The sequence below is a fragment of the Rhinopithecus bieti genome, unplaced genomic scaffold, assembly GCF_001698545.2.
Source record: "Rhinopithecus bieti isolate Rb0 unplaced genomic scaffold, ASM169854v2 scaffold_51732, whole genome shotgun sequence".
In the NCBI taxonomy this organism is placed as follows: domain Eukaryota; kingdom Metazoa; phylum Chordata; class Mammalia; order Primates; family Cercopithecidae; genus Rhinopithecus; species Rhinopithecus bieti.
In genome coordinates, this window is record NW_016821090.1 from 1,135,711 (window position 1) to 1,161,380 (window position 25,670).

At 40.5% G+C, this 25,670-nt stretch overlaps 1 protein-coding gene across 1 annotated transcript in view; it reads left to right on the plus strand.

Annotated features, from left to right (window-relative positions):
- The window catches only part of ELMO1 (engulfment and cell motility 1), a 588,614-nt gene that overhangs the window by 317,205 nt on the left and 245,739 nt on the right, over nt 1–25,670 (plus strand). The window contains 1 exon segment of the mRNA XM_017860159.1: nt 22,334–22,342. Coding sequence (XP_017715648.1) covers nt 22,334–22,342 — 9 coding nt within the window.

Genomic DNA, 25,670 nt, shown 5'->3' on the forward strand with positions numbered 1-25,670 from the left:
TAATTTTTTTCCACTAGATTTCCTTTTTTAGGTATTTATTTTTGAAACTCATATAGCAACACTAGAAATAGGTCTGAACTAAATATCATGTGTTTCTCTTTTACATTTGGCTCCCCTCCTGTGTTGGCTGACCTATGCTGCACAGTGGCTGCTGTGAATGCCACTATTTCATTTTATTTTACGGCTGAGTAATATTCTATGGTGTATATAAATATGCCACATTTTCTTTATGCACTCATTGATTGATGGGCATTTGGGCTGGTTCCATATTTTCGCAACTGCAAATTGTACTGCTGTATGCATGCGTGTGCAAGTATCTTTTTCATATAATGACTTCTTTTCCTCTGGGTAGATACCTATTATTGGGATTGCTGGATCAACAGTGGACCTACTTTTAGTTCTTTGAAGAACCTCTACACTGTTTTCTATAGTGTATTTCTCTTGTCTGACTGCTCTGTCTAGGACTTCCAGTACTATGTTGAATAGTGGTGAAAGTGGGCATTGTTATCTTGTCCTAGTTCTCAGGGGGAATGCTTTCACCTTTTCCCCATTCAATATAATGTTGACTGTGAGTTTGTCATAAATGGCTTTTATTTCCTTAAGGTATATCCCTTCTATACAGATTTTGCTGAGGGTTTTAATCGTAAAGCAGTGTTGAATTCTGTCAAATGCTTTTCCTGCATCTATTGAGATGATCATCTATTGAGAGGATCATATGATTTCGTTTTTGATTCTATTTATGTGGTGTGTCACATTTATTGACTTACATATGTTAAACCATCCCAGCATCCCTGGTATGAAACCCACTTGATCATGGTGAATTATCTTTTTGATATGCTATTGGATTTGGTTCACGAGTATTTTATTGAGGATTTCTGGATCTGTGTTCATTAGGGATATTGGTCTATAGTTTTCTTTTTTTATGATGTCCTTCCCTGGCTTTTGGTATTAAGGTGATACTGGCTTCATAGAATGATTAAGGGAGGAATCCCTCTTTCTCTATCTTTTGGAATAGTGTCAATAGATTGGTACCAATTCTTACTTGAATATTTGATAGAATTCAGCTGTGAATCCATCTGGTCCTGGACTTTTTTGTGTTGGAAATTTTCTTTATTACCATTTCAATCTCACTGCCTGTTATTGGTCTGCTCAGAGATTCTGTATGTTCCTGGTTTAATCTAGAAAAGGTGCATATTTCCAGGAATTTATCCATCTCTTCTAGGTTTTCTGGTTTATATGCATCAAGGTGTTCATAGAAGCCTTGAATAATCATTTCTATTTCTCTAGAATCAGTTGTAATATCTCCTGTTTTGTTTCCAATGTAGCTTATTTGGATCTTCTCTCTTCTGTTTTGGTTAATCTCACTAACAGTCTTTTTTTTTATCTTTTCAAAGAACCAGCATTTTGTTTCAGTTATGTTTTGTATTTTGTTGTTGTTGTTGTTTGTTTCAATTTCATTTAGTTCTGCTCTGATCTTCATTATTTCTTTTCTTCTGCTGGGTTTGGGTTTGGATTGTTCTTGTTTCTCCAGGTCCATGAGGTGTGACCTTAGACTGTCTGTGTGTGCTCTTTCAGACTTTTGATGTAGGCATTTAATCCTGTGAACTTTCTTCTTAGCACCACCATTGCTGTATCCCAGAGGTTTTGATGATTGTGTCACTATTATCATTCAGTTCAAATAATTTTTTAATTTCCATCTTGATTTCCCTGTTGACCCAGTGATCATTCAGGAGCAGGTTATTTAATTTCCATGTGTTTGCATGGTTTTGTGGATCCCTGTTGGGGTTGATTTCCAATTTTATTCCACTGTGGTCTGAGAGAGTACTTGATATAATTTCAGTTTTCTTAAATTTACTGAGACGTGGGCCGGGCACAGTGGCTCATGCCTGTAATCCCAGCACTTTTGGAGGCCGAGGTGGGCGGATCACCTGAGGTCAGAAGTTCAAAACAGCCTGGTCAACATGACAAAACCCTGTCTCTACTAAAATACAAAAGTAGCCGGGCGTGGTGGCATGCGACTGTAATCCCAGCTACTCGGGAGGCTGAGGCAGGAGAATTGCTTGAACCTGGGAGGTGGAGGTTGTAGTGAGTGAGATTATGCTACTGCACTCTAGCCTGGTGACAGAGTGAGACTCTGCCTCAAAAAAAAAAAATATTTACTGAGACTTGTTTTGTGGTCTATCATATGATCTGTCTTGGAGAGCATTCTGTGTGCTGATGAATAGAATGTGTGTTCTGCAGTTATTGGGTAGAAGGTTCTGTAAATATCCATTAAGTCTGTTTGTTGTAGGGTATAGTTTAAGTCCATTGTTTCTTTGTTGACGTTCTGTCTTGATGACCTTTCTAGTGCTGTCAGTGAATATTAAAGTCCTCCACTATTATTGTGTTGCTGTCTATATCATTTCTTAGGTCTAGTAGTAATGGTTTTATAAATTTGGGAGATCCAGTGTTAGATGCACATATATTTAGTATTGTGATATTTCCCTGTTGGACTAGTCCTTTTAACATTATATAATATCCTTCTTTGTCTTTTTTAATTGCTGTTGCTTTAAAAGTTTGTTTTGTCTGATGTAAGAATAGCTACTCCTGCTTGCTTTTGTTGTCCATTTTCATGGAATATCTTTTTCTACCCTTTTAACTTAAATTTATGTGAGTTCTTATGTGTTAGGTGAGTCTCTTTAAGGCAGCAGAAACTTGATTCATGAATTCTTGTCCCTTCTGCCATTCTGTATCTTTTCAGTGAAGCATTGAGGCCATTTACATTCAGTGTTAGTATTGAGATGTGAGGTACTATTCTATTCATTGTGCTATTAGTTGCCTGAATACTTTGTGTTTTTCTTCATTGTGTTATTGTTACATACACAATGTATATGTATTGTGAGATTTATGCTTTAAGGTCTTCTGAGATAGATGCTTTAAGGAGGTTCTACTTTGTTTGTTTTTTCGAGGATTTGTTTCAAGATTTAGAGCTCCTTTTAGCAGTTCTTATAGTGCTGGTTTGGTAGTGGTGAATTCTCTCACCATTTGTTTGTTTGGAAAGGACTGTATCTTTCCTTCACTTATGAAGCTTAGTTTCACTGGGTACAAAATTCTTGGCTGATAATTGTTTTGTTGAAGGAGGCTAAAAATAGGANTTAATCTCACATTCTCTGTTGGATTCTCTGTGGCACTGGCTCCCTGGAGACCTGGGTTGAAGTCCTGGCACTATCATCATCCAGTGATGTCAGTGTGGGCAGTTCCTTTGGTCTGGGCTCAAGTTTCCTCTGTAAACCAGAGAGACTTGATGGTTTTTAGTTGGGACAGTAATTATTCCCCCAGAGAGCACTTGGCAATGTGTGGGCATGTTTCTTCGGTTGTCACTGTGCCTAGTGGTGTGCTACTGGCCAAAATCTGTAATCTCTGGGACCGTCTGTACAGTGAAAAACTGTACCACCCAGCAGTGACCTCCTTGAATAAGGCCATGCCGGATCACTGAGTTCTCTGTAGGCAATATATTGTAAATCTGTGTATTGTTCTATATATATGCAGTTTGGGAAACTTTGACCTATTCTGAAATATTATTTGCAATCTGATTATACGGATAATTTTATTGTCATTTCTCTGAAAGGTTTGGGATCAAGTGTTTGGTCAGAAATACAGTCCCACATAAGAAAATTGTTTTTCCATAAAACTTTGATTTGACTTACACGCAAATATATTTGTTGCACAGATGGTTTCTAAGAATGTAATCTGCTTTTGTAGTAAGTAAATTAATATTTTTGAGATACTATGTAGTATAGCCTTGGAGAGTTGAGCGTGAAAAGTAGAAGCTAAGCAGAAATTGAATTTACCATTAACTGATTAATGTTCATGGATGAGTGTTTCTAAAATTGGAGCTTATTGATGCTGAATGTATTGTTAATTGCATAAGAAGCATATGTCTCATGGAAAGTAATTTAATGTTTTAAGCCTGTTTTCCTCAATGTGTTCTTTAAACATTGTAAGTGAAATGAATACCATGGCAGCCTGACAAAACTTTATATTTGATAAGGACTTAAAAGAAAAAATCTATTTGTAAAGAAAAGTGTGGCTTTTGGTCCACATGCACTTTTCTTTATTGGTTAGACTTTCCTGTATCTCAGATGACTTTATTGGTTTCTCAGAAGTGTCCTTTCCCTAATTTTTTTCTGTGTCCCATTTGACTTTGGGGCATTTACTAGATAGAAAGCTAAGGCCGTTTATGTGAACGCGTGGGGTTAGTAGAGCATATATAAAGTCTGAAGATCTCCGCAAGGAAATTTTAGGGTGACTTTGAAAATACATATCTCCATGATACGGCAGTAGTGCTATAGGTAGTGGAAATAGTAATCTGGACAGCTAATTAAATTTTGATTTATGAGCTCAGTGGTCTTTTCTGAAACATTAAGATGGGCTCAATCTTTTCAGTTTACATTTTGATAAAAATCTGTTTTGAGGATGTATATCTTCTCTATGAATGCAGTTTTTCATTTATTATTTATATCTTTCATTTGATAAATGCTTATTCTGTACCTGAATATTGCCTCACTTTTCATTCTCTTTGCCAGTCAGTTTTATAGTTGAGATTTTAAATAATTGTAACTCACACACACAAACACACATGTATATATGCACAAATATTCCCTCGTTGCCCTTGTCATTCCCGGGTATCATGGTCCCTCACCCACTTTCTAGCCGTGTGTTCCCAAGTTGTTTTTTGCCCTGGGTTAATCTTGCCTGCCACTCACTTTGCAGCATCCTGCTCCAAGACACTTCTCCATTGCTTTCTGGAAGCTGTCTTGCCAAATGCAGAGCACTTTCCTCATCCTTTGTCTCACTGACCTTGCCCTTGACACCTGACACACTCTAGTGACCAGGCCTCTCTTGCCCAGCAGCCCGTGATCTGTCTTGGCTCTGTTGCTGACAGTTGCTCTTAATCTCTCTGGCAGGTTTCTTCTCCGCCTGCCCATCAAATGCACAGGACCCCCACGACTCTGTCTCTGGACCTTTGCTTGTCTCAGTCCCTCAGGCTGCACATTTCCTGAGTAACCATCAGATGCCCAGCCATGAGCCAAAGGATGGGGATTCCTCAAGAAAACAAGTTGCTCATGGGTCCTGACATTGAGGAGTTCACTGTCTAGAGATCAAAAGTAGAGGTGGTGGTGGGGTGTGGGGTGAAGAGACAAATACCAGGCAGTTTCCAAGTCACTTGGCATGTGTCTTGATTGAGTATGCTGGGAACACAGAGGAAAGTCAGCAACACAGATGTGGGGGTCAGGTCAGGAAAGCTTCCTGGAGGAAGTGGAATCTAGGCTCAGAGCTGTTGAATAGTGCTAGTTAAGCCGGTGAAGGGAAGAGATGGAGAGTACTACCTCATGTGGAGGGAACCACGAGGGCAAAGGTATAACGGTGCATGCTTTGTTCGGGGAGCCACACTAGTATAGGATGGCCAAGGCAGGGACTGGCAAATGGGACATGGCTTGTGAGGCGAATGTGCTAGTGCAGTGGGGATGTCTTAAGCCATCCGAAGAGGTCTGTTGGACCTAAAGGCAGTGAAGAATTTCTGAAGTGTTTTAAATCAAGATGAAAATGAAGTTTAGACAGATCACTGTCCCACTAGAAAACCAATGTGAGAAATCAAGACCAGAGGCAAAAATAAAATGTGGGTAAAAATAAAAGAGAAATGGAGATAACTTGAACTAGGGGAGTGGGAGTGGCAATGAAATGGAACAGTTTGAATGAGTTACTTTGGAACTAAAATCAACTTGACCTTCTCCAAGGAAGAGGGAGGTTTCTGCCTTGAGTGGGAGTAGACAGTGGCGTCATTAAGGAAATAGATAGTGCAGGTCTGTGCAGGGGCAGGCATTTGGACCATCCAGACTCTTACACGCATGTAGGACATCTGTCTAGGAGGACGTATGCAGTAGGCAGTGAGATCTGGGTGGCTGAGCTCAGACCCATGTAGATATCACATTATATTCTAACTCCTTAAGCATTCTTATTCCTTCCAATTCATTCATCTATATTGTCACAATATTATCTTAGTGGCTTCCTTGCTAATGTCTGGAACCTTCAAACCCATATTCCGTGCCAGTTGCTAGGATGATCTTCCTAACCAGAGTTCCGAGTGCTTCAGGGACCATACCTGGCCCACAGCCTATCTCTGTGACTTTTATCTCTTGCTACCAACTCCCCTTTCCCTCTTTCCATCCCCCCTCCCCCCGCCATAGTAGCCTTTGCCTATATAAATGATGGTAGGCCTAACTAGCCAGGCAAATTTCTATCACTGTGTCTTTGCTCCCATTCTTGCTTCTGCCTGAGTGCCTGTCCCACACCATGTGTCTGTTGGACAGCCCTCATGGCAAAGGCCATCTTCTGTCTGAAGAAGGCTTCCTGACCCTCTACCCGGATGGCTCCATCCACTCTCTTTGCACCATGGACACACAATTTAAATCCTAGAACACTGTACAACCTTAAATGTATTTACTTTTGGTTTCCCTAATTGATTGTAAACGTCTTGTGAGCAGGCACCGAGGTTCATTTATATTCTAGCCCCTGACAGAGAGCCTAGCACATAGTGGCTTTTAATATTTCTTATAATTCACATGAGTAAAGAGTTTCTTTAGTTCTGGTTTAAATGGTCTCTTGACCATGAAAAATTCTTTTTTACCATTGGAGAATCATGGCCTTTGTTCCTCCTAACAGTAATAAAGGTATATTTTTGCTATGTGAATTTTGTGATGGCGGCCTGGTTTCTCATGTTGTATTCGAATAAAGTTTTGTAACTGTGTACTGACGAAAGCAGTGGATGTAACTGAATTACCCCACACTTGGACAGGCTCAGAACATGAGGAGGAATTGCAAATCTGAGTATCTTACTGTGCACCGAGTAAAATCTGGGGCATAGCATGATTTCAGACTCCCAAGTCTTATTTACTCTGGGTATAATTGCTTTTACTCTTTCTAGAAATGCTTCACTCCCCAGCTCTCCCAACCAAGGGAATAGTATGAGGCTATCTCAATAAGGAGACAAGTGGAGGGGAGGGTTCTTGGCTCATGCCTACGATCCTGCTGTCATTATTTTCAGAGACAAGATAATGGTACAGAGTTGAGTGTGTTGTAGATGTTTTGTTTTGCTTTTTTCTTACTCCCTGGAATGACAATTCTCAGTGTTTTGGAAGAAGGAAGCTTAGTGACTCCCTTGGAAACAAAATCTGTAGACTTAGAATTTATGGTGTTTTTTGTTTGTTTGTTTGTTTGTTTTAAAGACACAGTCTTACTCTTTCGCCCAGGCTGTAGTGCAGTGGTGCATTTTCAGCTCACCACAGTCTCTGTGTCCTGGGTTCAAGTGATTCTCATGCTTCAGCCTCCCAAGTAGCTGGGACTACAGGCATGCACCACCGCACCCAGCTAATTTTTGTATTTTTAGTAGAGATGGGGTTTCATCATGTTGGCCAGGCTGGTCTTGAACTCCTGACCTCAGGTGATCTGCCCGCCTTTGCCTCCCAAGTTGTTGGGATTACAAGTGTGAGTCACCGAGCCCAGCCCATGTTCTTGATGCATTTAATTATTCACTGGGAACTACTGAGAAACCTGGATTACCTAGTTTTAGTTTGACTGAAGACCTATGCTGGCCAATGTGGGAGCCAAGATTCAACCACAAAGCAGGAAGCAATGGCAAGGAAACTTAGGGCTCTCTCAAAGGTGGAACTGGAATAATAAGAAAACTTAAGAAAAGGCTATGACTAGCAGATGGGGTGGTTTCAGGATGATGTAATTCTTCATGGTAATATTCACCTTCCCATTTGGCCAGAGCAAATGAATACCTAGTGTGGCTTTGGTAACATGCAAGACAGGCTGCATAGATGAGCTCAGTCTTCAAGTAATCCCTAGGAACAAGCATTGTTATCACCGTTTTATAAATTCAGGAGCTGGGACTTAAAGAGGTGCAGAGAGTTCTGGTCTGTCAAATAGCCAGTAGACACGTGGAATTTGAACTTAAATCTTCGGACTGCAAATCTCAGGCTCCTTCCAGTTGTGTAGCCTTCTGTCTCTGGGCTTGGAGTATGATGAGGGCAATAGTGTTGTCCTTGGAATGGAGGGAAAGGGGACAGATTCAAAGAGAGAATGATTAGAAAGCATGGAAAGTCCACAGGACTATCAAACAAGTCGTCATATTCAGTTAAAGATCTTCTGAAATCTAGCATGGTCAGGAAGCCATTTCTGAAGATATTTGATTGACACCCAAAAGTTGCTATTTTAAGGAATAAGTGAGCACAGGGAAGGTGTCATTGCAAAGCTTTTCACGTTTCAGAGATAGTCTTTAGTTTCAGAGTGATGATAGGAGAAGTAACATGCAGAAGTATTCGGATGTTCAGAAACTATTGTCAGTCATCTGAGCCCTCTTGGCATCACAGTCAGACAGAAGCAAACTGTGCATTAATCCCAGGCTCTAAAAAAGTTAGATAAACATTTAACGTGCAACAATAAAATCCAAGTGCACGCAAATGAGATGTTTCTATTATTGCTTACATCTTTTTCAGAGGAAAAAATATACATAGAAAACAAACAGTCCATCTTCTTACATGCTAAAAGTATCCAACTAAAAGAAGAAAAATCCTTTTAACATTCATTTTCATTCATTCATTCATTCATTCATTCATTCATTCATTCTTCATTGACTTTTTCATGAAATATTATCAAGCATCTACCATGCACCTGCGTGGAGCCATGCACAGTGACTGTGGTGGTGAAGAAAGGCAGGGTCTGATTGTGAAATACCCGAAATAGAAAAGCAAGCAGGTGAAGGGAGTAGTTTATTTGTTTTTTTACTTAAGAGGTTCCTTGTTTCCTTTGGGACTTTTAGATGTGACTTATACTGGGCACAACTATCAAGTTATAAAAACATGGCTAGATACTTCTTTGCAGTTTTTCACAATGTATTGAGCAGGTAAATATTTCATTATTTTGTAAGTTATTACACTGTTTATGTCAGAATCACTTAGGGCTTGCCCCCTTTCCCAGCAACCTAATTTTAAACAATGGCACTGCTTCTTAGAGAAGTATTCTGGTGGGCAGTCAGTATGGAATAGAACAAGCCTGACCCCTTTTCTCTGTTTGATTGGGCATGGTGCTATGTCATAAATAAAATATTTTCTTAATTAAACTGCTACCCAACCAGTTGATAAAATCCTACCCAACAAAGCTGTTACCCAACTGAATGTGTATAATCTTGAGGTTTCCAGGAACAAATTTAAAAGTAAATCTTGGTAACTGTGTGTTCCTTACATATCTGCAATTCTTTTTTCTTTTCTAGTTTTATCGAGATATAATTGCTATACCAAAAAAAAAAAAATCGCATAATTAATGTATACAATCTGGTGATCGTACCTTACAGTTCTTGCTTCAGTGTCCCTCATAATTTATGATTAACATTTCATCTAGTTGGAAAATCTTTGCATACTAGCTGACTGTTATAGAAGATAATGAATTCCTTGAGGGGGGGAAAATAGAAATGCCCTTAAAAATAAGATTAATCACAATGGTTTCATGCAGTTGTGAGATAGAGCATATATATGTTTCTAATATTATGCCAAATCAGAAGAGAAATATTTATAATGTATCAAGTAAGAAAGACTGTGAGTGAAGATGGCTGTTTCTACTGAGGAATTGTTTTCTCAAGATTATTTCATTATAGCCACTTTTTTAAACAGATGAGGAATTTAAAGTATGTTTAGTTTACACTATTTTAAAACCTTTAAGTGAGGTTTTCCTCCTCATGATGCATACATAGTAAATCATACTTACAAAAAATAGTTGGGAGAAGTAGTGATTTAGATCCTAACTAATGGTTGATACAGGGAGGCCTGGATTTTTTGAGGCAGAAACCTCGAGAAAATGCTCTGAAATTACCTAGCGTGAGAAAAGCTACTATCTTTTGAGCCTTTACTATGTTCTGAGTACTTAACATACATTATTTGAAATTTCCCTTCAATGTTCCCAGACGTGGGAAGATAACGAAACCTTGTGCCCTTTCCTTCCAGTCTATAGATCTCTGTTCTTCTCCTCAAGGCCCACCTCAAGTTCAGAGTCATTTTGGGGAATCTCTTTTCAGCTTTTCTGGTCAGGGAGCATACACATCAGTGATAACAGCAATCACACGTTTGGAGCTCACTAGAACAACTAAGCTACGCATTTTCATTTATTTCTGGCAGCACCCCTCTGAGGTTGCCACTGCTACTGTTTCCATTTTACAAATGAGGAAACTGACACACAGAGAGGTTAAGTGGCTTGCCCAAAGTCACACGGCTAAGGTAGTACCAGAGCTGAATTTTAAATCCAGATAATATGTGTCCATTGTCCATACCCTGTGCTTTTGAGAGGCTTATAGATTCATATGGAGGTGGTAGCCACAGTTCAAATGAGTCCTACGGATGTGTTTTGCTTCACTGACCCAGTGTTTTTAAAAAGAAGAGAATTTGATTGCCTTTTGTCAGGGCTTACACTCCCTCCCCAATTAACTGAGAGCCCCAGACACCTTCTTGTATTATGGCTGACTGCTTCTTGCTTTCTAGTTATCTGCCTGGTACTTGAAGGCACTCGAGTTAGTGCCCGTTGATGCTGATAGTCTGTAATGACATTTGTGAAGTTCTGAGCACACCGCCAGCACATAGAAGGTGCTTCAACCATTTGAGTTGATTGTTCCCATTCCCACTCCTTAAAGTAGTACTTGATTGATATACAGTCTTCTGGGAGTTTCATATGTATTTGCTCGGTATTTATCTTTTCATCCTTGTAAACTCCCAGAAAGCAGGCATTTCATCTTTGGTTGGGTGTTTATTCCCTGGCTGAGAATAAAGTACTTTAATCCCAACCTCCTGTGACTGAAGGAAGAGGAAGAGGCATGTTTCCCAGTTTCTCCCGTTGTGAATTCTAAAGAAAAAAAGTCACAAGATTATATTACAAACATCTGCACTGGATCAGTGCTCTGGGAGCTCTGAGCGTCATCAGCCCTCTGTACCAGGAGTCAGACCACAGAGTGGATCCCTTGCAGGACACACCAGTGTGTATTGAAGGGAACAGGAACCAAGTAGTCCCTGATGCATATTAAGGCAGGGTGCTGGTGAGCGATGCCGAGACTTTAAAATAAATAAGGGAGCTTTTAAGCATTTCAAGGGGTAATTGGCAGTTCCCAAGCGGGACATAATTTACAGGGGCAGGCTGTAATGTGTAATTAAACTAACTTGATAGCAAATTGGAATAACGCTTAGTGCACATCATTTTTTTGTTCCCATTGTGCTGACAGAGCCTCCCCTTCTCTCATCCCTGAAATGGCTTCAACAGCAATTGCTCTTCATTTTTTTTTTAAATAAAATTATATGTTGCCAATTAAACACACAATCCCATGTAAAGGAACATTTTCATTTGAGTGACATTTTTCTTCTAGGTGATGTGGAGAAGGGATTCAGTTTAGAATAACAAGGACCCCAAAGGCACAGCCTTGCTGGGATGTTTAAAATGATTCTTTGTCTCATAATTCATTTAAGTACTTTTTTCCTGCCTTTAATTTTTGTTCTTTCTTTGACCAAGGTCCACAGCTTGGAGGCTTGTTTGTATATACAGGATTTTTAAATGTTTTAAAAATAGTGGCATTAATTTCGTTGATTGTGAATAACCAAGCTGTTACTGCGAAACAATCGGGACCCCTTGAGAGTGTGACTATGTGATTAGATTTACTAATTGAGCTGGAAGGAAGAATTTCTGACTTCCAAAGCCAATGATTTGAATGGAATACTTCAAGCATGAGGATGAGATCATTGTTAAATGTGGGCTTGGTTTTATCTCAGAAGATCCCTTGTCCCAGGGAGGGAGAGCAGTGTCCACAAACCTCTGTTAGCTGACTGTAGCAGTGCCTGTGTGGTGTGCTCACACCACCTGGGGTGCTCACCTGTGTTCTTGGGGTGCTGGATGAGGTATCTGAAATCTGAAGCAGAGCTGAAAGGTGGTGGTTACCTCCTTGTCTCTCTTGGTACCAAGCTGAGCATTAAGTTCAGAATGCTTGCTTGTTTCTTTGTTGTTGTTCCAGGTTAACTGAAAATGCTACAGCATTGCAGAAAGATCCAAACAGCTCCACGTGGTGTTTTGAAATGTATCCCAGCTGTAGGCTGAGAGACCCACAGGTTGGACAGTCTGTGAAAGCCCCAAAGTCTCAGCATTTCCTTAGTGTCAAGACCTACTTTAGTGAACTCCGGGTCCAGGGCTGAGACCTCAGGAACATCATTATCTCTTCTTTTTTGTCTCTCTTCCTCCTGCAACTTGATGGAGATGCCTCTCACTGGGCCCCTCCAAATCTGCTCCATCAGACGCAGGATGTAGCCTGCCCTCTTGTTGCAAAGCTTCTTGTCGGAGATAATGGTGATTTCCTTGCCCACACACTTGTTCCTGTGGAAGTCATTGCCCAGGCACGTGTACTTTTCTAGGATGACCCAGGCTGCCTTTTCATGGTTTCTGATGCAAAAGCGACCTATCTTGGAGAGTCCTTAGTGAAAGAGGTTTCAGACTTTTTTGCTTAGCTTTCTCCAAAGGTTTTTTGCTGTTATTGTTGTGTTGGTTTTTCTCTTAAAAAATTTTAAAACACAGTGGGACTTTAAAACAGTGATGGATTTGTTGAGAAAAAAATGAAACTAAGTTACATAGTGAACTATATGCAGTTGACATACTGTAAACCCAAGTCCAGTGTGAATTGAAAGGTTAAAAACTTCAGAAGGCTCACATGTGCCCGACTCCCTCACTGAGGTACCAGCCAAGACTTAGCTCACAGTAACTATTGTGGTTTCTCTTAGATCCAGTTAGTATCTTTCCATTATTTCTCCAACCCAGTTCTCCAAATTCAGCCCACATTGTTCATTTTTATGTTTTGTTTAGCAAGTTAAATATTTATTGAGTGCAGTACCTGCTCTGTGACAAGCCCTCTTTCTTTCTGCTGTAATTGACCAAGCTTCCACCTTTAAATATGCATTTTCTACCTTAACTGTGCAAACCTCAGCAGCGGCTCTGCTGGGGGTTTGCTGTTTCTTCTCCCTTTTCTGCTTTAATTGTTGTAATGCAAGAGTTCAAAGAACTGCAGCTTACTTCTTATTTCTTTGAAGGGGAAAGGTTTCTGGGAATCCTCTCTCTTCTGTTTTTCTCAAGTTAAGAGAATGCAGACCTCTCTGCCTTTTTAATTTTTTAATTAATAGACATTGTGTTTTAGAACAGTTTTAGGTTTATAGAAAAGTTGGGCAAAAGTAAGCTTTCTCTGTTACTAATATCTTGCATTAGAATGGCTCATTTGTTACAATTGATAAGCCAATATCTTGCAGTCTTGCTATAATTGTTTATTAGTTCCAAGATTTTATGTATTAATTCTTTGGAATTTTCTACATAGACAGTCATGTCCCCTGTGAACAAAGACAGTTTTGTTTCCTCCTTCCCAATCTGTATACCCTTTTATTCTTTTCTTGTCTTATTGCACTAGCTGGGACTGACAGTAAGATGTTACATAGGGGTGATAGGAGTGACCATCTTAGCCTTGATCCTGATCCTAGGGCAGAGTCAAGTTTCTCACCATTAAGTATGATGTCAGCCATAAGTTTTATGTGGATGTTCTTTATGTAGCTGAGGAACTGCTCTATTCTTAGTTTGCTGAGAGTTTTTATCATGAATGAATGTTAGATTTTGTCAAATGCTTTTTCTGTGTCTATTGATACCATTATACAACTTTTCTTCTTTAGCCTGTTGATACAATGCTTTACATCAACTGATTTTTGAATGTTGAATGAGCCTCGCATACCTGGAACAAATCCTACTTGGTTGTGGTACATAATTCTATTTATAGATTGTTGGATTCTATTTGATAATTTTGTGAAGGATATTTGCATTTATGTTAATGAGAACTATACAGGTCTGTATTTTTTTTTCCTTATGCCTTTGGTTTTGGTATTAGAGTGATACTGGTTTTATAGAATTAGTTAAGAACTACTCCTACTGCTTCTACCTTCTGGAACAGATTGTAGAGAATTGGTATCATTTTCTTGTTTAAATATTTTATAGAATTCACCAGTTAAACCTTCCAGGCCCGATACTTTCCATTTTGGAAGGTCATTAATTATTTATTGAATTCCTTTAATAGATATAAGTCTATTCAGATTGTCTATTTCTTCTTGTGTGGGTTCTTGTAGATTGTGCGTTTCAAGGAATTGGTCCATTTCATCTACGTTATCAGACTTTTGAGCATAGAGTTGTTCATAATATTCCTTTATTATATCTATGGGATCCATAAAGTTGACTCTTCTTTCATTTTTGATGCTAATAATGTGTCATTTTCTTTTCATCTCATTGAGCCTGGCTAGAGATTTGTTGTTTTATTGATCTTTTAAAAAACTAGCTTTTGATTTTATTGATTTTTCTATATTGCTTTCCAGTTTTCAATTTCACTGATTTCCACTCCATTATTTTTTTTAAACTTTTCTTCAGCTTGCTTTGATTTTTAATTTGTTCTTTTTTTCTAGCTTTCTAAAATGGAAGCTTAGATGCTTGATTTTGTATGTTTTTCTCCGTTGCTTGAATTCCCCATTCAATTGATATTTTGCTACAAATATCCTTCTAGCAATGGCTCTGCCTTCCACAGGGGTTCAGTGTGGCTAAACCTACTCAGGACTTTGCTATTTAAATGTTTCATGGCACTGAATATGGGTTGCCTTGGTAGGCCAACCCAGTGACTAAAGTCTCTGACTCAGTAAGTTATTCTTTTTTCCATTAAGACCCAGTTACCAACAAACTAATTCCCGCAAATTCTGTTTACTCTACTTTCAATCCTATTGACTCTACTCTCAAAATCCTATTGACTCTGCTTTCCAGAAACCTACCTCCTTTCCCCACTTCTACCACCATTACAGTAATCCAGTACATCAAACCTCTCTCCTGTAATGGTGGAACAGCCTGTGATTGGTATTGCCTGCTCCCAGCCTTGCTCATCTTTTCTGTCTTCAGCACAGTAGCCAGAACGTTAAGATGCCATAGTGTTTCTTCCAGTATTGGTCAGATCACGTCACTCATCTGCCTACAACCTCCAGTGACTCCCATCTAACTCAGAGTAAACATTCAGCACCTTTGCCACAGCTCTCAAGGCTCTGCAGTGTTCTGGCTCTCCATCCTTATGTCCTTCTATCCTACTCCTTCCTCCCTCAACTCCACCCACAGAGACCCCCTTTGGATAAGTCAGCTAGGGCTGCCATAACAAAATATCACAGACTGGTTGGCTTAAACTACAGAACTTTATCTTCTCACAGCTGTGAAGGCTGGAAGTCTATGATCTAGCTGCTGGCAGGGTTGGTGTCTCTGAGGCCTCCCTTCCTGGCTTGTAAACGGCTGCCTTCTTGCTACCTCTACACATGGCCATCCTTCTGTGCACTCACACCCTGTTGTCACTGCTGCTTATAAGAACACCAGTCATACCAGATTCTGACCCTACCCTGATGGCCTCATTTGATTTTAATTGCCTCTTTAAAGGCCCTACCTTCAGATATAGTCACATGCTATACAGGGGGTTAGGGCTTCAACATGTGAATTTTGGAAGGGCACAATTCTGTCCATAGCACCCTTGTTGGCCTTGAACATACCAGGTACCTCTGGCCTCTGGGCCTTTTACTTTTTGCTTTCTCTCCTAGGAATCTGTTTCTGGGTAGCCACATGGCTCATTGCCTCACTTCCTTTAGTCTCTGAGCAGCTTTCTGTCACCTCCAGATATAAAGTACTGATTTCCTCCTCTTGCTCCCTGTCTACCTTACCTCCTTTATTTCTCTCAAAATTTAACATTTCTTACATGCTCTGTATTCACTGTTTTCTTTATTTCCTGTTCACCCTTACTAGCCAGCAAACCTCATAAAAGCACAGAGTATCCATGATGTTACTGCAGTACCCCAGTGCCCGGGGCAGTGCCAGGCACACAGAAGACACTCAGCACACATTTGTTAAATGAGTGCCTGGATCGAGTGAGTGGCAGGACTCCACCCAGAGAGTTCTGGTGTTCTACCTTTTGGCAGGATTCACCCCATGGATGGAAACCACAGGAGTAGATCTCCATCTGGAACACGCTCTAACCTCTCTGGATGCAGCTGCCCTTCTGGCCTTTGTCCATCCTGGAATGAAAACCAAATTAGAAACTATATGCCCCAAAATGGCCTTGCCCCAGATATGCTGATGCTTGGGCTTGGGTGAGTCACTGCTGACTTCCCTTTTTGAACAGGATTCATGTGACCAGAGCCCAGCCAGTATTAGCAACCTGCCTACCAAATCAGAAGGCAGTTTGTATTGGTATAATAAAATTTAGGTGGTAATGTTCCCAAATGTCCCTTTGTATTAGTTAAAAATAGCTTCCCCCTTAGGAACTGTGCTGTACACCTGGTGCACCCAGTAGTGGTTGACATTGTCAGGTAATTTTATTTTACATTGACCTTAATTTTATCAACTTTTGCCTGCACTGGTAAAACCCAAGGTTCCAAAATTTGGCATTCATCATAAATAATAGACAATATTTTTCTTCTATTTTATAAAGCAACTGAAACAATTTCAACCCTAACAACTAACTTCTCTTTGGTTGGTTTATCAAATGCTGCTCTGTAACACTGGTCCTGATATCTGGAGACTTTCCGACTCTAAGACTCTGGTTAATGTCATTCACACCTGTGTACAAACTTGCATTTGCCAAGATCAGGAAGGTCACCCTAGCCAATCTTTCAGTACTTGACTGGTGATGCTTCTATGCCACAAGGCCCTTGCACATGCTTTTGCTGCTGACTCAGCTCCTGCTTTCTCCATGCCTTCCCCCCTTGCCCACTTATCCCTGGATTAATCCTGCAGGACCTCACCCTTCAGGCTCCTCTTTCATTAGTTTTATTTCCATGTTAGTCCCTTTATAGCACTTAGTTTGGAATTATATAATCATATGTTTTATTATTTGATTATTATCTCTCTCAAACATGAAATTTTTGAGCAGGAACCATCTCTTTTTGCCCTATGTCCTTACTTTCTGTCACTGGACCATCTAAATTAAATGAATGATGAAAGATAGGATGTGTTGAACCTTGAACAGGATTGTGTTCCTCTTTTTTCCCCCTCTGAAGTCCTTTATGGCCTTAAGTGATATGTGTCAGAAGATCAAAACTGAAGCATAACTTGGAAGGAATCTCTTTTTCCATGACCTGGTAGAACCATCAAATTGGGCAGAGTTTGAGCTACACAGGATAAAGCCTTACAACAAGTTTCAGTTATGAAAGCCATGAAGATGTGCATATGTTACATGAACAGACATGAGTTCTCTATAAGCAAATGACTAAGAAGACCAACATTTAGTTAGTTTTCAACAGAAGGGTCAGTTCTGCTGATAGCTTGGCAGCTTAGGGCTCTACTCTGCATATGGTAGGAACAAAAAGAAAGCTAAACTATATTGAGTAATGAATGTTTCCAGGCTATGGTTATGAACATTTTATATGCATTACCTTATTGAATTCTCACTATCATTGTGCGCATTTTGCAGATGAGAACACTGAGGCTCAGAGAGGTGAAGTAACTTGCCCATTGTTACAATAGGCAGTAAATTGCGAATTGGGGCCTTTGGACCCAGGCAGCTCTGGTGGTGACTTTTTAGTACTTTACATTGGATTTGATAGTATGCTAATACGTAAGTTTTTCTTTAAAAAATATCTGATTAGTATTTTGCAGCATTTGCTGGTTTCTGTGGTATCAATACTCCTGCCATGGCTGATTTCAAGCTCCCAGCAGTCTATGGCCTGCAAGCCTTTTGAAAGTGATGCAACAGTTGGTTTGCCTGCTCTGGCACCAGCTGCTGGATGTTGATGGTGCTTTTGCCTTCTCAGGCATTATCCCATTTGCTCTTCTCAGCAGTATGAGGGACTGTGGAATGGGTGAGGTTAACTTATGTGTCTTGATCTTTTCAATGGGTCAGTCATGTGTCCAGTCCATAGTACCAAGTCATGGCCTGAGGTGAGAAACACTGTCTTACTGACTCTCAGGGCAGAAGCCTGCAGAGAACACAGAGCTGGACCAAAAGCCTCAAGGAACCTACTGTCAGAACGGCTGAAGGACAAACAAAAGAGGATCTGGACAGGAAGAGAGAGGCCCGCATGGTCCTGGGGCAGCTGATGCTGGTGGAATGTGGTGGCAAAGGAGAATGAAGTAACTGATAGTCTTTTCTGAATTCAGAATGTTCTTAATTCTCTGAATTCATAAATATATATTTGATGTAGGAATTCTTCCCCAAAGAGCTCACCAAAAAATCCCCTACGCTTACCACCATACATACCCAGCCATGCAAGGGTGCAGCTGCTTGGAGGAGAGGAAATCCTGGGTTCTTTCATGATTAGGGAGTGGCTGTCCTGGTCCATGGCTGGGAAGAGCCACAGCATGGGGCTGATTGGGAGAGTCTGGGACCCCTAGCCCCTTTCTTCTTCCATCAGAGGAGACTATGGATTTTTCTTTTGCATGGTGAGTCTAGATGAGCCGGTGAAATGATTTTAAAGGGAACTCCTCCATTGCTTTGGGAAGTGTGAAATGACATCATTTTTAGATTATGGTTTATCAATACTTATATATATGTATTTTTTAATTATACTTTAAGTTCTGGGATACATGTGCAGAACATGCAGGTTTGTTACATAGGTATATTTTAAGTGGCAAAAATGCTGAGACCTTTTGACCTAATGTTTATTTTTAGAAATGTACTTAAATCATTTTGCAAATCAACATGAAAGTTGCTGTGTAAGGATGTTTGTCATTAGCTCCAGTCAGGTGCAGATGTGAGGACCTCTGGGCAGAGGTAGGGCACCTGGAGACGAGGCTGAGAGTGAGGCTGGAGTTCCCCTGGGCACCTGTGCAGATATAAATACAGCCAGGCAGCTGGGCCTTTTCGCCTTGGCAGGCTTAAGCACATTGGATTTCTGTCCTTTTATTTCTTAAAAAAGGAAAGAATTCTGAAATGAAAAAAAGTAGCCTTTTGGCATGTAACATCTGTGAGATAATTGATCTCCCTGATATTTCAACACTGAGACTGTTTATCACGGAGGCTGCTTGGGAACCAAGAGCAGCCAACCTCTCTGCAGTACCCACTACATACCTCATGTGGCAGGGGAGGACCTGGTTCATCCCAGAGGGCAATCTGGAGGCGGTCAAGGTTGCTTCCTGCCAGAACCACAAGTGTTCATTGCTGTGGCCTGCAACACTCTCTTCCCTTCTCAGTTCATATCATCAGAGGTCTTTGCCCATTGTTTAGGAATTAAGAGAAATGTCCCATGCATCTTGTTCTAAAGAAATATATTTGAGTCTCTTGCTTTCCACTTTTTACTTTTCACCTGAAAGCGTCCAAGAGTTAACTGAGAGGCAGACCAGTCTTCAGGTGGGGAAGACCTGGTGGGTGTTGAGGCCATGTTTCCAGCTGGAACGGGGGAACTTGGAGTCAGAACTGTTAACCAATGTGCATGAAGGGGAAGGAAATCCTATTAGGGGGCATCATCACCTAGGAAACACGAGTCAGTTTCCTTTTCTGCACTCCAACATGGAATGCCGAGCCTTGAGGCCCCTTCACAGATTGCCCCTTCTCTGTTCCCCACCCTCACATTCCCGGATCCCTGGGGCCTCATTTGTGCAGGGGTGGGGTGGAGGGTGCAGAGTGGAGGCAGTGTGTGGGGTGTGTGGAAGGGAAGGGGACATTCTTTTGCTGTGGGAGTTGGCTCCCTCTCGTCTCATACATTTTCCTGCTGGTTCTCACTCACAACATTTACAGGAAGCATTTATAGCAAATACTTGCCAAGTGTTTTCCATAAACACACAACTAAGGACATTTTTCACACATTCCAATGTTCTGTAAATGTTTATTTTCACAATACACAAAGAAGGTTGAGTGTACGGTTTTCCTAAACAAGCCTTTGAAGTGTGGGCTTTGGCCCAGGGAGATTTGCTTCTGAGATTTTTTATCCACATGACCACATCATCCCTGGGGGCACATCAGGTACGTGCTTCAATGCAGAGAGTCTCCAGGTGAGTTTTCTCCCCAGGGTGGATTCTCTGTGGGAATATGTGCCCTGAGTGCTGAGTAGCCTTTGGGTTCTGAGCCTCCTCCTGATGAAGAGGGAAGTTAGAGGTTCTCAGTACGTCATGTAAGCCCTTGCTTCTGATTGGGAATATGGAGGACAGGGATGACTCACTTAAGATGCATTTGAACATATAGATGTAATAAGTTATGGAATCACTTATGCTAAAGCCAGGCAAGTTGGTATTCATGTAAGGGATGGAGAAGCTGACTGAACCCTCTGTGGGCACTGCCAGCCTCACCAGAGGCCAGAGTCATGTCTCGTACTGTCTGTGGACTTGTTGAGTAACTGCTTCATTACTGAGCACCTACTGTATGTGCAACTCTGCTGCAATGTCAGAGATTTACAAGTGAGGAAGTGGTTCCCAACCTCAAGGGGTTAACTCTATCGGGGAAGGTAAGACACATATACTTTACCATAATTTGGGGGCATAAAATGGGAATTATTGTAAGAAAGATACAGATAAAAGATTATCTCACTCGGGAGAAAACTCACTTGGAAACTCTCTGCAGTGAAGCATGTGCCTGGTGTGCCCCCAGGGACGATGTGGCCATGCGAATGAAAAAACTCAGAAGCAGATCTCCCTGGGACAAAGCCCACACTTCAAAGGCTTGTTTAGGAAAACTGTACATAAGGTTTTATTGCATAAGGGTTTATGGAGAAAGTGACATTTGGATTGGGTCTGAAGGAGAGGAAAAATTGAGACAGGTGTGGGAGGGGCAGTGTCAGGGAGGGGTGTTGGGGAGGTAGTTTCACTAGGAGGGAGCCGCATCTTGGCCTAGCCCCGTAGGAGAGCTGTACCAGAGGGAGATCTTCCTCTAGCAGGAATAGGCAATATTTATGATTCATACACAGAATGAGATGTAATGAGATGAACTCCATTTAAAAAGCTAGATGTAATAGGAAGAAAAGATTTCCTTTTCACATGCTTTTTTAACCTCAAGTGAAACAACTTATGGCTTAATTTCTTAATTAGATTTCAGTCAATAATTTTTTCATTGTAGCTAACTTGTCATGTGCATAATCAGAAAATTAGCATTTTCTGTTTGATAATATGTTCCTGAAATGGCCAATTTATTATTTGTCCAGAAGAGGCTAATAAGAAATAGTTCTTTCTCCTCACCTTTCCATCTTCTCAAGTCTGTTCTCCCAAACCAGAGTGAATTTCTAAATCAATGTACTAAGTGAGAAAGTGAGGTGGGAGCTGACTTAGAGAAATTCATTTTACCACTAGCTTTCCTGGAATGTGTTTGTTTTGTAAAGCGAATTATATTCAAATATGTTTCAGACAATATATGTGGAGGGTAACTGTGCTTTAAGACAGCAGTAATTGTTCAGACAGTGGTGACAATTTCTCAGTAAGAAGTCAGGATTGAGAAATGTCAAGCTTAATTTTTCATCCAACAGTGACTGACAGACAAAAGCCAAACATCTTGGTATCTTTGCACTCTGGTGAAGGAGATACGAGGCATTTGTATTCAGTAATGTAATGCTGAGAGAGTCAAAACTCTGCCCTGTGATCTTGATTTATTGCTCATACTGCCCTAGATGCATAGGGGCTTCTCTGCCTTTATTCAGCATCCATTTTCCCATTGTAATTAGTCTTTCTTGCATTCCACAGCTCACTTCTGGTGTGGAATGTTAAAAAGATGCCTTAGGAGAGAGTTTGACCTCAGTTTCTTCTTCAAGGTTGAACTCAAGGCTCACCTTCTCCATGAAGCCCCCCCGTCTGCCCATTGCATCTCATATGCACCTTCACTGCACAAAGTGATATTTATTTGTGAAAAATGCAAACAATATAGAGACACATAAAAGGAAGTGAAAGTTGGCTCATCCTACCAATCCCATGTCCTTGTATCTTCCAAGTAGATGGCAAGACCCTCAAAATGGACTTTTGTTCATACATGTATTTTTAGTATCTAGCAAGTTGCTCAGCAATAATCAATGCTTAAAAATATTCATGGAATGAAGGAATTGGTCAAAGGGTAATACATTGTAAGGATGTTGGGAAAGACTAGGGCTAGAATTGAGCTGGTAGTTTGGGGAAGCAGTGCCTTGATTTTCAAATTATGGACTTTGAACTTGCAGCATCAGCATCATCTGGGAGCTTAGAAATGTGGGACCTTAGGTCCCAACCCACACCTCCTGAGTCAGAATCCACATTTTAACAAGATCTCCAGGTGATCTGTGAGTACTTTAAAGTTTGAGAAGTACTGGGATTGTATATGTCTGCAAAATAATTTAAAATGTGAACTTTAAAAAAAATTGCAGTGAAGTGTGTATGGTTTGCATTAAAGAGTATGCAGTAGAGGAGTTCTACCTCAAGGATACCACAGGACTTTGTACGAATGCCACACTTTGCTCCCCTTTGTATGACAGGGCACACCCAATGTCCTGTCCTTGGATGTCCTGTAGGACTGTCGTCCTGGGCCATTTCTGAGCCAACACCTATAGTGTCTTAGTCTGTTTTTGCTGTTATAACAAAATACCATAGACTGGGTAAGTTATAAACAATAGAAATTTATTTCTTATGGGTCTGGGGACTGGGAAGTTCAAGATTAAGGGATCAGCAGGCTTGTTGTCTGGTAAGGGCTGTGCTCTGTACTTCGAAGATGGTGCCTTGGTGCCACATCCTCTGGAGGAGAGGAGCATGATGTCCTTTCATGGTAGAAGGGAGAGAGGGCAAGTGAGAGCCTCCTTTCAATCACAAGCTCTTTTACAAGGGTGCTAATCCCAGTCATGAGAGAGAAGCCCTCATGACTTAATCACCTCCCAAAGGCCACACCCTTATTACTGTTGCACTGGGGATTTTCAACATGAACTTTGGAAAGGGCACCATCATTCAAACCATAGCAGTGTTCCTCCTAAACAGCATGCAACTTACTTAAGCTCTAATGCATGGCTTCTTCATCTGTAAAATGCAGTCCCGCTTCAATGGCTTGTGAGGACCAAATGAGCTAAACACTTGAGAGTTGGCACATGGTAATCATCTAATATGTCTTAACTCTTTTTTGTTAATTGAGATAAAATGCACATGCCATAAAATTAACCATTTTAAAGTAAATTATTCAATGGCATTTAGTACATTCACAGTGTTGTGCAATCACTACCTCTGTGTAGATCCAAAGACGACATCATCATCCCAGATCAATGGCTTGTGAGGACCGAATGAGCTAAACACTTGAGAGTTTGCACATGGTAATAATCTAATATGTATTAACTCTTTTTTGTTAATTGAGATGAAATGCATATGCCATAACATTAACCGTTTTAAAGTAAACTATTCAATGGCATTTAGTACATTCACAGTGTTGTGCAATCACTCCCTCTATGTAGATCCAAAGACATCATCATCATCATCATCCCAAAAATCAACCCCATACCTGCTAAGCAGTGGCTCCCCATTCTCTCTTCTCAGCCCCTGGCAACCACCATTCTGCCTTCTCTCTCTATGGATTTTGATTCTTATTAATGATTTTTTTATTAGTCACAGGAAAAACAAAACAAACCAAACCAATCAGATTTATTTCTTTTTCTACTTTCATTGCTTTACATGTCTTTAAAAACAAAAGGTTTGCTAATGATGGAAATTGGGAGTGTACATGTGACAGACCTTTAAGTCAGTGGTTCCCACAGTGTGGTCCCAAAATAGCAGATCTGTGTTACTTGGGAACTTGTTAGAAAGGCAGATTCGTGAGTACACCCCAGAATGTCTGATCAGAATTCTGGGGGTGGAGTCCAGCAATCTGCATTTTAATAAACTTTTAGAGGATTCTAATAGAAGTTCAAGTTAGAGAACTATTGCTTTAAATAAACCTGGAGTGAAGCCTACAGGTGCCCACTACACCTGTACCCATCCTTGCGCCCAGGAACACATGTCCTGGCATAAAAGGGGAGATCTTCTTAGCCTAGCTTCTTTGGTGGGGGAGTCAGCTGGAGGATTGCCCCGATACCTCCTGGCCTTTGAATAGTCAACGGAGCTCGGCTTCCCTCAGTAATGTTGTGCAGGCACAAACACAAGTCATTCTGCTATTATTTAATCCTTTGGCCTCTTTGTGCTACCCAATGTGATGCTCAAAGGGAGGACCTTTCAGCAAAACGTGGCTGTGATTGCTCTGTGTATTTACACATCCTGCTTTTGTTGTACAGGGAGCATTTCTTTTTTGGTTGATTAATGTTCAATTTGAGGTCTATTATGAACCTCCAGGCTTTAATTACTATACCATTACCCAGTCAATTCCTTGCCATTTTATATTTATGGCCTTTATTATGCCTCTGTATGTGCAATTGCCTAATTTTATTCTGGAAGCATTTCACCTCATTAGCTGGGTTTTATACCATTCCTCTCATTTGTCCAGATTATTATTTATCTTGGTTCCCTGTGTGCCTTTCTTTTTTCTTTCCTTTTTTTTTTTTTTTTTTTTAACAGTCTGACCCATTATATTAATACATTCTTTTTCTCCTTTTCCTGGGATGCATTGTTATTTGGCTCTTGGAAATATCGCTTTAAGTTTTTTGTCCTTTTCCCTGATGGTCCGTTATACTCACATTCTTAACTTGGTCATTTCCAATCTTCTGAAAGCCCATCTCAGCTGCCTGGCAGCACTGGCCCTGTCCAAAGGCCTGAGGCCTCCGCAGCCTGGACAAACCATGGATAGCTGCCTCTCTCTAGATGACCAATTAAGGCTCAGGGAAGGTGAGGGAATGGAGTTTTTAGTTAAGAGCATGCTGCTGAAAATAACTTTTAAATATTCTCTTAAATCCTTTTCTAACTCTCTCCCTCAGTCCCCTCATTGTCTCAGAAAACTTTGGGACTTGGTTTACTGACTTACTTATTTTTGTGGGTTCCACCTCAGACCTTCTCAATCAAACCCTAGGGGAGCCTCCCAGCAGCCTGCATTCAATATATTCTCCAGGTGATTCTGACACACATTAAAGACACACTTTTCTAAAGAGATGCTAAAAGAACTTGAGGAAACCCATCTAAGAAGGAAATATTATTTATTTCACCCAAGTCCTTACTTTATCACAACAAACAAGATTAATAACGGCTACAGCAACCATGTTTTGTTTTCTGTTGTGTGTGTGTGTGTGTGTTTTTTTTTTTTTTTTTTGGACAGATTTTCCCAAGAACTATACGAATATTTCAGAAATGCAAAGAGTAATACCTTGCAACAAGAGCTTATGTAATTATTATCGTGATATTAGTATCAGTTGTCTCCATCAAGTGTTTGAGGTATTTCAGGCACTAAGGAAATCTTTATTTCCATTTTGTTTTCCCATTTAATCTTTACAACCCTTTATGGATACGTATTCCTGCCCTATTTTTATGGAGAAAACTGAGGTTAAGGGATATGTACAAAGTCACCAAGAAGTTGATTTTGTCTGTTAGAAATAGATCCAGGAAATTTGCTTCTGTCCAGAGCCACAGTGCTGATCACTCCTTTGTGACTCCATGAAGGTCTTTCCTGCTCAAAGCTTTATTACTGTAATATTTCACCCTTTCTGTATTCAATAGGAATTGGTAAC